The following is a 15,615-nucleotide window of genomic DNA, read 5'->3' as shown; positions in this document are numbered from 1 at the left end:
CAGATTTCCTGGTCTAATTTATTGAACCATGGTCTTTTCAAGGGCAGGAGTTATTTTTTTTTCTATTCCAGTTTTCCTCCTCAGTGCTTTAGCACAGTGCCAAATATATAATAGCTGTTACATTAATTTTCATCACTTATGTGATAAAAATTCCTTTCACCAGAGAAACATTTAGAAGGACAGCTTGATTTGATAAACATTTAAGGAAATGTGTAAGATTTTACAGAAAATACTGGATACGGTAGATTTTGAAATTAATGAATTCATTCTGTAGTCAAATTTAGATCTTAAGGACAAGAAAAAGATGCAAAAATGATTCATTACAATCCAAGGTGCTATGGATTAAGGTTATATTTTCATATAAAACAAATTAAACCAGTATGTGAAAAATATACACATTCAACTGCACAAATCTAAGGTGTTTGGAAATACAGAATTTAAGGTATATGTTTCCACAGTGTCCATTCCTCTTCCTCAGGGATTTGACAGCTGTTCTGTCTCTCAAATTTGACTAAGCAGGACTAAGCAAACTTTCTAGGTGGCTGTACTCAGCATGTGGGACTCATTGATTTCCAGATTCTCCAGTTAATCAAGACCAGGAATTTGTCTAGTCATTATATTCAAGGTAATCCATTAATTCTAGATCAATTAAAATGTTTTAAAGTTGTTTGCTCATCTTTGGAATGACTTGGTATGACACATAGGTACTGTGTTTTCCCTTTAAACAAATCTCCATCTTCTGCCTAGGGATGATTTTCTCTACTGAGTATATTGCTTGATGTTTAGTCCTGTTGGACTTTCTACTGTGGTGTGATGACCATTGTAATCTGCACATCTGAACCAGAGAAGCATCATAGTTCCTATAACTGACGCTCTCTGATGACCAATCTTTGTGAGGTTCATCTACCTATGGGAGTTTGTCTGAAAAAGATCATCCTTAAAATTTGCATAGGTGAGTTTGGACAGCAGCAGACCAAGCTAATTGGTGTTGTCTCACAACTGTTCTATGTGAGATTAATCCCAGTGTATTTCATTATTTAATGCCGGAACTGTTGTGGACCATGTGACCTTGTTTGATTTCACAGGGAAAATTGTAACCCTTTTTTGCTGAATGCTCTCAGACCCATCCATCTACTTACTCAAGGATGCTGCTGATCTCTCAGGAGCTAGTTAAAAATAGAGATTCATAGGGTTTTTTTCCCCTGCAATGTTTCAGTATTTCAGAAGTCAGTGAGGAATATACATTTTTGCAAGCAATTCAGTTGTTTCTGATATAGGTGGTTTTCAGATCATGATTTCAGTTCCCTAACTCCCATCTCATCTCATCCATGTAAGTGACACCTCAGTCCATAAATCACAGGGAAAATGCTTAGCCAAGCATGTCAAAATCTATTCCTGTTGCTGCTGATGGATAGAAACCTTGCTTCCCTGATCCTCCCTCATTTCTGTGGTTCTTGAAAGAAATGTGAAAGCAATGTATTCTTTAAAAGGCCTTCTTTCACTCTTATGAATCCTTTTTTAAAATGAGTGTAGCTGTGAATTGTGATGACTGAGAGCTTTGTTGTAACATATTCGCCCCAATTTTTTAATTACTGGCCCAGAAGCAAAGAGCCAGGTAATTCAAAATTTCTTTCTTTTCATGGGATAAAGACCAATCAATCAGTCACTGAAACTGTTAACTTTAGTTTCTCATGTGACCAGTAGCAAGGAATTAATCTAAGATATTGCTGGTTTGTCTGCCTGTATCTTTCCAGGCTTAGGCGGCTATAACTCCTGTTCTTTTGAGCTTCTGAAAGCTTAAAAAAAAATGCTGGCTCACTGTTTTTATTATTGCTTTTTACCTTTTCCTGGCCCTCAACACTTTCTTGCTGCCCTGTTTCGATATTCTTATTTTCCCACTTACAAGGAGCATGGCTGAAATATTGTGTAAATGCCTTGTTATTCTAGATACACTTTATTCAAATTGGCTCTGTTGTTGCATGTAGAAAGAAACCTGGATTAGAACTGCATTCAGTGCCCTGTAGTCCATTCTCTATGGTCCTTCTCTCCCTCGAGTTTGCATAGACCTCATCAGCCTTCAGAGGACAACAATACATTGTTTGCCTGGAACTCTTCTCATTTTCCATCCAGGGAGTAGGGATGACAAGGAAGCAGGCAGACGTAGAAGAGATGGAGAAGCACGTAGGTGGTGAGGCTTTACCTTTGCAGGACAAAGGTAAAGCCTTTGTCTTCCTTATGCCTGAGAGAAGCTCCTTTCTCTTGCTCTCTCACTCTCTTCCTCTCTCCCTTTCTGTCTTTTCCTTTTCTTCTTGTTTCACACACCTTCTCACTCTATGTTACCTTCCAGAAGTTTCTTTTGAAGTAAACAGTTAGTGTTATGGACATGGGACAACCTGGTAAAGTCTTCAAAAGGACACACACACACACACACACACACACACACAGAAAGTTGTTGTTTTCCTCAAATTCTGTATTATGCTTTGAGTGTCCTATGAGATACCTAAAATAACCTGAAAAAGACATAGCTGCATATCTGGCACATAGTGAATGCTCAATATGTGTTAATCGTATTCATCTGTTCTGTAGCCAGAGCTGAAATAGTCTGTTGCTAAGGGATCCCTGGTCTCCAAAAGAAATATTTTTAAAATTCAGCATTAGATACAAAGTTTCATTGGTGTATTTAAAGTAGGCATTAGATATTATTTGTTAAACCAGGAACTGTATAGGAACACATTTGCTTTAAGCTATATACTGCCCCCTGCCATATTTCTATACAGGCAGGTGTTCTGCTTGCTCAGCACTGTATCTCCAGGTCCACCATTTCTGGCATGTGGTGGGCATTCAAGAAATATGTATGGACAGGAGAGAAGGAGGGAGATGGTTGATGTCCCAGTTCGGTAGGGCCTTTGCCTATCATTCTCTTCCTGGCCCATGGAATAAAAAGATCCTTACAGGAGGGAAAGCTGGACTGAGGAGACAAGAGAGGACTGATGTTTCTTCTTCAGCAAAAGGAAGTGCTAATGGCTGGAGGCTTGGCCATAATCTCCTTCAACTGCTTCCTGGGATGTGTCACATGTTGTTCCAGTGGGAGTGTCATGGGAGGGGAAAGTAGGGCACTCCTCACTTCTAACAGGAATAAGTCAGGAAAATTTGTCATGATCCAATAAAAGGGGATGTTCACTGTATTTTTTTTTTTTTTTACCACACAATTATTTGGTGGAGGAACCACTGTGGAAGGCAGATCACTAGCTGTCTTAGGAAACCTCATAACTGACTCTATAGGATGAAATATTCCCTGCAACTGCAGAGTTACAAGACTGAAACAGAGAATTCTGATATGTTCAGGAAGAAGAGGTATCTTTTCATACTGAGCACCTTTTTTTTTCCTCCCTCTGCATACTGACCAGGAAACAGAATTGGAAATTTGGTTCCTTGATAGGAAATGTTCTCAGCTAATTAATTTCAATGCATCAAGTATTTAGTAAGTGCCTCCTGTAATAATATTCTGAAGGAGGAGGAAGAAAAGAACCATTAATTAAGCTCTTAGTAGTGGTAGGTATTAATTAAGCTGTTTACCTTGTGTGTATTGACTCACTTAGTCACCACAAAAACCAATGGGTTGTCATTGTTATTTTAAAGATAGAAAAAATGAAGCCTAAAGAAATTAACAGGTGATTAATAGTAAAAAAAAAAAAAATATGCAGGTAGAACCGCTCTCAGCTCTCTCTGATGCTGTTTTTTTAAATGTTTTAATTAGTTATACATGACAGTAGAATGCATTTATGCACTTTGATATATCATGCATAGATGGGATATAATTTCTCACTTTTTTGAATGAACATGTTGCAGAATAATATTGATCATGTAGTCACATGTATACATATAGTAATAATGTCTGTTTCATTCTACTATCCTATCCCCACACCCCTTCCCCTTCCCTCCCATCACTTCCCTCTACCTAATCTAAGGTAAAGCTGTTCTTCCCTAGTGCCCCCTGCCTTATTGTGAATTAGCACTGCATATTAAACATCCAGACTTTGGTTTTGTGGGATTGGCTTATTTCGCTTAGCATGATATTATCCAACTCCATTCATTTACTGGCAAATGTCATAATTTTACTCTTCTTTAAAGCTGAGTAATATTCCATTGGAAAAAAATATATATATATAATACCACTTTTTCTTTATCCATTCATCTATTGAGGGACAATTAGGTTGGTTCCATAATCAAGCTATTGTGAATTGAGCTGCTATAAACATTGATGTGACTGCGTCATTATCGTCATTATAGTATGCTTATTTTAATTCCTTTGGGTATAAACCGAGGAGTGAGATATCTGGGTCAAATGGTGGTTCTATTCCCAATTTTCTGAGGAATCTCCATACTGCTTTCCATAGTGTTTACACCAATTTACAGTCCTACCAGCAATGTATGAGTGTACCTTTTTTACCACATCCTCACCAACATTTATTGTTGCCTGCATTCTTGATGATTGCCATTCAGACAGGAGTGATATGAAATCTTAGTGTAGTTTTGATTTGATTTGCACTTCTCTAATTGCTAGAGATGTTGAACCCTTTTTCATATATTTGTTGATCAATTGTATTTCTTCTTCTGTGAAGTGTCTATTCAGTTCCTTAGCCCATTTATTGATTGGGTTATTTGATTTTTTTGGTTAAGTTTTTTGAGTTCTTTATATATCCTAGGGATTAATGCTTTATCAGAGGTGCATGTGGTAAAGATTTTCTCCCAATCTGTCTAGTGAGGCTCTCTCCTCACTTATTGTTTCCTTTGCTGAGAAAAAGCTTTTTAATTTGAATCCATCCCATTTGTTAATTCTTGATTTTACTACTTGTTCTTTAGGAATTCAGATCCTAGGCCAACTTGGTAAAGATTTGGGCCCATTTTACCCATGATGCTAATCTTTTAAATCCATAGTCCTGAGAGAATTATGGGCAGTCAAGAAATGAAGTCACCAGACGTGACTAATTAATAGTAAAACCATACAGCAGTCAAAGGGACTAGTCTATTCTCAAAGAAACTTTGAGTAGTAGATAGGAAATTATATTATGAATCTTATGTAAAGCTAAGAAAGCTGGCCCTAAAGTAGTTTGATTTGTTGAGGTTCATAGACCTGTTGTCTGTGAGTCTCATAATCCTTCTACTTTACTCCACTGTCTCACTTTACTTTTTTGTGCGACTTTTTGAAATGTCCTATTTATTCAATTTATTTATTCTTGGATGCTAAGTACAATATTAGACATTGCAAATATAAAAATATAAAATAATTAAAACTAAGACACCTGCCTTGACTCGAAGCCTGATAATCTGGGGAGAAGGTTCCAGAAGCTAAACAGGTAAAGAGCGTGTGGTAGATTGTTCAGAACCGTGGTAATGCTGAGAGGAAATGAAGGGAGACTCCTGGAAAGCCTTCAGAGCAAGGTCCCAGGGAGGTGATGCACAAAGGGGTTTGAGAGAAAGTAAGTAGCTTCTTTAGTCAGCAAGAGTAAAACCGAAATCAATCAGAAGAAACCATTTGTGGAAAGCCCTGGAGAGGCTGGTGCCACTTAAAGAACTGCTGCGATTGGGCTGACCAACCCTTAGAGACATGGTGTAAGAAAGAAGAGGGGGGCAGAACTTAGAAAGTTAGGAAAGGCGAGCCACAGAGTGGGAACTTTCTCTACCTTGCTGAAAAGTTTGAATTGGATCTTCAAAGGCATGGAGAGAATTTGACAAGGGCATGAGGGCAACCGTCATGCCTTTAAAAAAAGTTATTCATCAGGAAAGATAGAGAATGAATTGGCTGATTGGGGTCATGGTTAAGAAAACTGGACTACAGATGAGAAAATCAGTTGGAAACTGTCCAGTGAGAGATGAGAAGCTCCCAGGCTGAGGCAGGAACAGTGTGCATAGAAAGGAGTGGTGGCTGCGAGCATTCAGCTTTGCCTCTGATAGGGAAGGCAGCCCCAAAGGCCCCATCAGGCCACACATGCCCTGCTCACCCTACCTGCCACCTCTGACTTAGGCTTTTTCTGTCTCTTCCTCTCTCTTATCAACCCAATTCATGCAAAATTGAAAATCATTCCTTAGTATAAAGGGCCTACAATAATGGGCTAATTTTTCATTTAATGAAAGTCCTGGGATCAGAGATCTATCTAGGAATTCTGCAAGACTCTTTTTGAATGCTTGCATATAGAGGTGGCTAGAAGTATGGTTGGAGGGGGATGCTTAAGGGGAACAGTAAAAGAGGTGGAGTTGAGGAGGAAGAGGACCTTCACACAGCTTGGGGAAGTCCACTGGAGGAGATACTTCCCCTCTTTAGAAGAGTCCCACAAAGGAGATGAGAATTGGTAATGGGGGGAGGAAAGGACTCTCTGGGATTTGACGGGTAGGACAGCAGGAACTGAGAGCCTGAACTGAGACCTAAAGCTGGGAATGAGTAATGCATGACTAACACCCATTCCACGTGCCCATCAAATGCAAGGTCCCTTCTCTGAATTTACAGAGGCGAGGTTCTCTGAACTCTCTCATGCTGATGAAAAGAAGTGTTGAAACTCGCCTAATAATTCAGTGAAGGGACAGGTCCATTTTCCAAGCTCCCAGTGCAATATTGAACACCGACTTTAGGCCTTTGAAGAATAATGAATCATAACAATTGACATGTTTGAGTAGTACAGGATCAGACTGTGTGCAGCGAGATTTTAAAAAATGACCTATGTGCAGTCACCACTAAATAGAGTTTCTTGAAGCGTAAACTGAGTCTCTGATCTGCTTGTGCCAAAGCTGTAATTCTCCTAGTGGCAGCTTCCTAAGACTTGATAAGTGCAGAACACCTGTCCCTCCAAATAACTTTTAGCATTAGATATAAGAGTGATCTTCACTCCAGTAATCTTTTATCAGTTGTTGATTTATTAAATGAGAAATACACAGCTTAGGTAAATTGATAATGCTAAGTACTTGCCAGGAAAGGCTTCAGATTAACAAAATAAAATAAAATAAAATAAAATTCTTGGCCACAGTGATTCCCATCACTGCTATCCACACATTTACCCTCCTCTCCTGAACCAAAGCAAAACTAGACCTTAAGAATTTATTCTGAAACTTATTGATATTCCTGACACATTAGCTCTTATGTAACTCATGTCTTGCACTTTCAAAATATATTTGTTTTTCATGCTTTTTCTCATTCATTGTTTCACTGGATTTTCCAAATAACTTCTGGATCTGATAGATCCAGAAGCTGAAATGCAGAGTGATTAATTGACTTGCCAAAAATCATATGTAAAAATATAGCAAAATTGATACCCGACTCCTGGTTAGTGACTCTTCTTTTATGATAGTTTTCTTGATACGTATTCATTATCTAGAAACCTAAACTAAAAAGACATACTCTTTTTCTAGGACATATTCCAGATCTTTGGAAATCTCTGAGCTTTATCAATGCCACTTCTGACTTCTCAACAATACTTGGTGCCCCGTGTACAGTGGGGTTTTAAGTTCTTCTTTAAAGCCAATCAAAAGGAATTTTTTGAGTGTCATTCATTTTTACCTTGAAATACACACAGGTAATATGTAGTTTGCCCCAAAATTTCATTATTAAAGGTGATCTGTTTATTATGAGAATTATTGAAAATTCTCATTTTTTTATTCTCATATTTTTGTGAAGAATAAATGATTTCTTTTTGTTCTTTCTAATTGAAGATAATATTCATATTAAAAACTCCCCTAAACTCTACTGGACAGGTTTCTGATACATTCCCTTCAGCCACAACCATTTTTATAGGATAGAAGCTTGAGTCACCAATTAGCCTAGTTGATTAGTTCCAAATTGTCTTGGAAAGAATCCTCATGTTGGAATGGAGCACATTCATATTACCTGCTCGTCTTGGAAGCAGCAGCTCTGTGATTAGTGTGGTGAGACTAGAGAAGTGAGAATTCTTAACAGTAGTTTTAGTTTTTGTTTCCTGGTATGAAGTTGATCTGTAGGTCTTCTGTGGACCAACTGAAAAGAGACCATCTTACTCTAAATTAAGAAATAGTGAGACAACAAAAAAATACCATCGACAAAGTTCATTTATGGGTAAAATTAAAAAAAAATAACTGGTATATTTAAAATAGCTCATAAGAAGGAAGATAAAATCAGCCTTTGTTTCTTGCTCTTTAATGACTAAAATTTCATTACATTAAATGACAGGCAAGACTTGACCTTTCATTAATATCTAGATTTGGTCTTTCAACTAATTAATCTTGGTCCTGAGATTGCCATTTAGTACATCTTGGCAATTCTGAACTCCATAATTTTATCTTTGCTATGAAATGACATGAAAAAAGGAACAGTAAATACACTATACTTGATTCTAAGAAGGAGACATTTGCATTAAAGTATTGGATCTGGTCTCTGAGTTTGTTAAGCTTTATTGGCTTCTTGTTTTATTTTCAGAGAAACCTGAAATTTTTAGATTGATAAGGACCTCATTAGTCTTCAGCTGTGGACACAAGATATACCTGTATAAGGCAATGCAGAAAAGCTACCCATTCATTCCAGAAGGACGTGGATTCCTTCATGAAAGAGTCTGAAAGTAGTATCATTGTGTGTGCTGCCTGTTTTCCTTGTGAGCACTTCAGTAGGTCCTGTGGGCTAATTTTGGAGAATCTTTCAGTCCTTGGGAATAGTGAAGCTGTCAGATTTACCTCTCCTATGGAGGGCCCTCCTCTCGTAGCCCTCATGCTTCTCAGACATGCTCTTTGGAAGACCATCATTGTTTGGACACCATTCCAGTGACAAGATAATGGGTAGGTTTGCCTGGATTCAGGCATCACTATGCCGAACAACATTTGATTAGAATACTTTGCCAAGAACTTATTTTTTAAATGGATGATATCGTATGAGTAAAAAGAGATCAGACTATTCTGTATTGCCTTAGTGCTGACTTATATGCTTAAGACAAAGTTTCTCTTCTTACATAATCATTATTAATTTGCTCTTCTTTTCTTCTTCTTTGTTTACTATACTCTTGGGCTTTTTTCTTTTTTCCTTTCTTGTCTACAGATCTCATTCTCTATTTTCTTGTCAGTCTATAGGCCATAACTCCAATTTTTAACAACTGTAATTTATCAATCCATATAATGGGAAAGTTTGGGGGGGGGGGGTGTCTTGCTCCAGGTATAACTAGATCCCTGAGTTCTAATGACACACTCAAAAAGCAGGCCATATCCATTTTGGGAATATTGTCTCCTTAAAATTAGTATAACCCTTTTTGACTGATTTTATAATTATTTCTACTCAACTCAGGTACTTGAATCTGGAGTAAAAATTTCCATAACTTCTGTGGAATCCTACAGTTGGTTATGAAATATTCATCTCTGCAAAATTAAGGGCCACTAGTTGTCCGTCACACATTTTAATATAGAAATTCTGTCATTCAAGAGAAAGAAGACTTACATATCGCCATTCTAGTGTCTGATGAATTCTGCTCTTTATCCTATTCTCTACTATCCCCCCTCCCCTCCCCTCCCCTCCCCTCTTCTCTCTCAACCCCCTTTACTGTAAAACACTTCTTCCACTTATCAATGGAAATGTAATTGATGTAACTGATGTGATTCAGCAATCTGTATACGGGGTAAAAATGGGAGTTCATAACCCTTTTGAATCAAACTGTGAAATATATCAAAATAGATGTAATGTTTTGAACTACCAACAATAAAAAATAAATAAATAAATAAATAAGAGAAAAAAGACTGACTTCAAAGTGCCATCAAGAAAACATCCCATTTAAAAGCAAAACAAGGTTTCTCACATTAGCATGCCTTGCTTTTCTTTAAAGCATTCTTTAAAAGCCTGTTTTTCAGATACTGCCAGGTAAGAATAGGCTCTCAATTCTAATACAGAACTATCTAGCATGTATGGATTATGCATACAGGATTTATTGGTTTGATTAGAAGCATGTAAAAGGTGCTTTAAGGGGGAGAGTAAGACATCTATACTTTCAACACTGCTACATCTTGATTTTATATATTAATCATTTTATATGTATTTAGTGAACAAAATATTTTGAGAACATATTGATATTAATGTATCAGAATATTTTTATTTCTCTAATATTTTTTAAAATCAACTATTCTTTATTCAGATACCTTTAATATACTTAATTTTCTTTGCTTTTCTTTTGTTGGCTATTTAGGTTGTTTCCAAAGCTTTGCCTTTATTTTTTTATTTCATTTAAACTTTAATTTATTGTTTTTGTTACTGGAGTTTGAATCTAGTATGTTTTAGCACTGAGATACATCCCAATTTTAAAAAATTATTTTGAGAAAGGGTGTCTCTAAATTGCTGAGACTGTCCTTGAACTTTTCAAACCCCTTGCCTCAGCCTCCCAAGTTGCTAGAATTATATGTGTATACCACCGCACATGGCAGAGCTTTGCCTTTCTAAATAATTATGCAGCAAATACCTTCATGCAAAATATTCTGCTCATGTCCCCTTAAAAGACATTCTTTGATGTGAATTACTAGGACAAAAGGTGTGGGCATTTTCAGGTTGTTAGTAAGTATGTCTTAATATACTTTGTTGGTATTTCTTGTCTCTAGTGAAATCTTAGTGGTTTTCTTGTTCTGTTTAAGTTCTTTCTCAACAAATGCAGTTTAATCTATTTAAATGAACATAAATTCTATACTGGCATCCACGAGGTACTTTGCTTTCTTCTGAGTTTCAATGTCACTCTATTTGTGAGATGCACGCTTTTATGCTTACAATTGTATTTCCAGTGAAGTCATACCTAGAGAGAATAGAGTTGGTAGACTTGTGGTGGGTGATCTGGCCTATTTCTTATTTCTCTCATTGCTAAGACAATACTAGGAAAGATTCCCTTGGGAAGGAAAGACATTATAACATAAAAAAGAGCAAAGAATAGGCTGAGGATTATACATGGACAAGCTACTCAGGTTCTGTTTAGTCTCTTCATAAACATTTGCTAGTCAAGTTAAGTAACCCTGTTCTTTCCTTTCCCATCTCTATTCTGTTTCCTGCTCTTCCTCTACATAAATATTTGTTGCTTCTTTTCCATCAAAAGTATCCTTGATTTCTATTTTATCTTGATTTTACTACATAAAAATACAGCAGAGTAGAGGAGGCCTCACAATACGATTCAGCGCATCTTCAGGATTGGCCTTCATTTTAGAAAAGTCCTAGGAACCTGCAATGAATGATTCAGCCTAGGATTAAAGAAAAATAGGATTCGCAACGATTGTTTCTATGTTGTTATTAATGTCAGTTTAAATATATAGTGTGATCCAGCTTGAGTATGTCTGATTTTTATTACAGGATTAAAAAAATATATATTTTTTCTCCTCAGAAGAAACAAGATGATGTGCTTCTTTGTGGTTTAAAGCCCAACATTTTATGAATCTTCATTGGCCCTAGAACCAAATGCTAAACTTAATTACATTTGGTCATAAAAATTAATCCGTTTGTTCTTGGATCACAAACTCTTAAGACCAGTGAGTTTTATCATCTGGAAAGAAGGAAAACTGTTGGGAAAGAGCATGGTGCTTCACCATGAAGCTTTCTGGTTTTGTGTTTAGCTGTGGTAAATGAGATGCACGCTAGGGGGACATGCTGTACTGAATTTTGTGTTTACAACAGTTGGGCTTAAAAAGGAGTGCAGGGTGATGTAATTCCATTTTACAAACGAGGAAACTGAGACTCTGAAAGGTTAAATGATTTATTAGGATTTACACAACTAAAATTGGTGGGGTTGAAATTTCTAGTCTCATTCTTTGGACTGTATCATACTCTATAAAATGAATAGGGGTATAATGAAGATTACAGTCACTGAAAGTATGTCCAGTGGGGCAGTTGTCACTAAGCCTTTGGCTGGGAACCAGTAGAATAGTCACATTGGGTTATGAGAGGGTGAGTATAGTTGTGAAGAAAAAGGGACATTTTTCACTAATATGAGTCCACCCTGGCTCCAGAAAGGTAATAGTCGATTTACATCAATGGAAATTGCTAGTGAATACTAACTGGTACAAGACAAAAAAAACTTCAGACGATTGTTGTGTGGCAACTTGAACCCTAACAATCAAGATAGAAACTGACAATTTTCAAAGAGACTTGTGAAATGTTCAAACGTAAAGCAATGTTTTAAAAATGTCCTGTGTTCAATAAATATCTGACTTCTTGGTAGAAAATAAATTCCAGTTTCTATATAAAAACAACTTGACATTTTTCAGTAATACTTTTTAATGAGCATTGCTCTGAGCTATAATATAATGAAATTTGCTTAAAAGTAGAACAGGCTGGTAATGCTTGGCAGAACAAAGAGGCATATGGTAAGACAGTTGTGATTTACTGGCGAAGACTTTCGATTTTTGGAAAGCTGGAGGCTTTCGGCACAGTAGACTGGGTCTTGGTATTCAGTTCTGAAAGGAATCCCAGCAAAACAATATGCTTCGATTACACTAGCCTGATATATATTTAAGGCATTTTCCATTTGCATTTATAGTTATAAATACAGGCTATGTTCATATTGGAAATCAAAGTAGAAAAGAAGAGGAAATTTTTCTGATAATTCACATTTCATACTCCTTTATGTGACGTAGGAAACTGTGGCATTCTAGAAAACAAGAAATTGATTTAAACAACAAAAAAAGGTGTTCATTCCATGTCTCATTTTTGCATTAGTAAATATGGGATATTAAAATTGGGCTCCTGTACTTTTATACTTTAAGATCAAGTTTTTAGTTGAAAATAGGGTGTTTGTGTGCAGTGAACAAGGAACATTTGTAATATTAAAGTCACTTAACAGTAAGGTCAATATCTAATCACATCAATGATCTCTCAAATAGACTTGATTATCAAACCACTAAATGACATTTATTTTGCCTTTTTATAGGAACAGGCTGCTTTCATTTTTATAACGTATATTGCAAAATGAGTGGTGAATGAATCACCTATCCATTTTCTCTCTATGGTATATTAAGTCAATATTTTTACCAGTCATATATTTTCCTGTAATATTACTCTATTGTTCTGTTAAACTGGTACATTCATGCCTTTAGGAACCCACCCCCCATACACCAACTTGTCATGTTGAATTTATTCAAATATAGAAAATGGTAAAAGAATGAGCTGCTTAATGGCTTCCTTTCACTAATTTATGTTTGTGGCTTGTCAGTCACACAGCTAGAAATTTGCAACTGCAAAAATTCTCCCACTTAGGCATTACCTTGTCAGGCTGCATGAAACATGATATAATGATTTTATACTTTTTATTCCCCTACCTAGCCAATCTTATAAGGGTTCCTGAAAACATTCCGGTTTTCCTACTTTAACCTTTCTTTCGTATTTATTTTCTTCATTTCTAGGTAATCTCTTTTTGTAGCACTTTCAGAAGAGAGATAAGAAACGATAACTGGAAGGGGTCATAATAAATTACACTGCTAATAATTACACACTATTCACATGAAGCTGGCCTCCAAGGAGGGGACAGAGTCCCTGAGGTGGCACTGCCAGACTCTAGACTGAAAATCAAGATGTGCAAGGGAGTTATTAGTTACTGTGGGCGGCTGGATGCTATCATTTCTGTTCCCCTCTTGTGTGGGTGGGGTACAGAGGCAGTGCAGCATCTCATCTGCTGGAACCTTCTTTGTTCAACACACTCAACACATCTAATTCCCATATGTGAATTTCAGAAAACCTGCCCCTCTTTTATATATGTATGAAATCCTGAGAATTATACCATTTCAGACTTTTACATTTATCATCTTATTTTTGTTCTATGATCTGAGCCATCTTGAAAACTTTAGTAAAATTTTTACCCTAAATATTGATGGTCGAAGGAAGAATTTCACGAAGTTCAATAATATTAATATGTGTATTTCACAAAGTTCAATAATATTAAACCTGTAGTTGCATGAAGCATACACATAAATTAATACTGTCTTTAAATAATGTAGCTTTTGAAGGTGTGCAGTTTTCCCCTAATGAAGTATAATCAGTAAACCAGGTAAATTATAATAGAATTTTGTTGAATACTATTTCTATGAAAAGTATGCTCAGTGAAGATGGTAGTTAAATTAGACTGAAATGCCTCTAATGATCAACCATTGCATTGCTTAATATGGGGGGGGCAGCTTAAGGAGCATGGAACCATTTATTTCACATCCATCAAGCAAATTGCAGAGAAATTGGAAATCTAAATTATTACCAGTGCTTTCTGGTCTTCACCTCATTCTAAGTAATGCAACAATCCCTGGATTTTCAGTGCATCTGGATTCTAGGGGAAAAAAATAAAATAAAATGGATGCTTTGGAAAAACCTGCTATTTTTTCACTTTTAGCATAGTGTTGTGTTTAATAGGCCTTTAGTTGAATACACATAATGGGGAGAAATCTGCTCTGAAATTTAAATTAATGAAAGCTTTCTGAAGTGGCTTCCAAATAGAAAATTTAGGCTTCTTTTCATAGCATGGGTAAGGATTAGAATTCTGATTAGCCAAACAATGTAGATTGCTTCATGATTCATCTCTGCAAATCAGCAGTTTGAAATCCTATAGTTAGCATTGGGTGCCCTCCAGTAAGATTTTATGAACATCAGCTTGTTATTTGGCAGAAGTACAATGTCAGTTGTCCAGACATCATTTTTCTCAATGAGCATGTTTATATGTTAAATAATCACAGAACTGAATCAATTACAATTTTATTTCTATTGGCAGAGGTTAATGTCCTGTGCCATATATTTATATCTTCAGAAGGCTAAGTATTGCTAACCTTGGAGGAATTGAATAATTGTACCAATGAAAGTGATAGGCAGGCCAAAGAATCATTGTTTCTTGGGGATGTACATGCTCTTTTACCTATTCATCTGAATTCATTTCCTTACATTGGGTATAATTATCCAATTAAAACTAAAAATGCTAAAAGGGCTGACAGAGCCTGAGTCAACACTTATAACGACCCGTATATGAAATAGCACTTTAACAGATTCTGTGCTCCGGGTAACTGTTTTAAAGTAGGATGGCTGGGTTCAATTTCAATTTAATACCTGCTGCCTGATTTCTTAGTTTGCCATTCACTATGCTGGCCTATAAGAAGGAAGGAGCTTCCAAATAGGTTGAATGGGCCCTTCTCTTAAGCATCCTGGAGAAGTGACACCTGCAGAAAGTTCTGTCTAAATGAGTCATGTTTCAAGTTCATCTTTAGTCTGTAGAGTGACTCATTTAATTGTATGATTTTTTTTTTCCCTCCTTGCTGGCCAAGGGCAAGTAGGCTGTTGGAAAGCTTAAGAGAGATGGTTCAGTTCTTTTACGCTGAAATCATCATTAAAGTTGAGAATCACGATTGTCTTTCCATATTTGTGCACATACATGAAGCACAGACCATCTGCTATCCCAACCCCCGTAACTGAAGAGACATAACAATGGAAAGGTTGAGTCTAGAGTGAGTTGCCTGCACTGTTGCTGCTCTGGGAATTGCAGCTTTCTGCATGCTTGCTTGCAAGCTTTTATTATCTCTCATGCAATGCACCTGTGTGTGGAAATGCACACAGTTGATTAAATGAGCCCTTCTCTACAGTTGGGTTCTGAAACCATCACTTGGAAGGGTGTTTTCCCCAAT

General features: G+C 36.6%; 1 protein-coding gene across 31 annotated transcripts in view; it reads left to right on the top strand.

Moving 5' to 3' along the window:
• Nucleotides 1–15,615, top strand: part of Nrxn1 (neurexin 1) — a 1,068,088-nt gene that overhangs the window by 264,352 nt on the left and 788,121 nt on the right. Inside the window, exons 5-6 of one of the 31 annotated variants that reach the window (XM_077792121.1) lie at nucleotides 2,082–2,097; nucleotides 4,634–4,657. The exons of the other annotated variants lie outside the window; for them this stretch is intronic. Coding sequence (XP_077648247.1) covers nucleotides 2,082–2,097; nucleotides 4,634–4,657 — 40 coding nt within the window. The remainder of the gene's footprint in view (nucleotides 1–2,081; nucleotides 2,098–4,633; nucleotides 4,658–15,615) is intronic. 31 annotated transcript variants of the gene reach the window in all.

Source organism: Urocitellus parryii, chromosome 12 (assembly GCF_045843805.1).
Source record: "Urocitellus parryii isolate mUroPar1 chromosome 12, mUroPar1.hap1, whole genome shotgun sequence".
NCBI lineage: Eukaryota > Metazoa > Chordata > Mammalia > Rodentia > Sciuridae > Urocitellus > Urocitellus parryii.
This window is presented reverse-complemented; position numbering and strand designations above follow the sequence as displayed.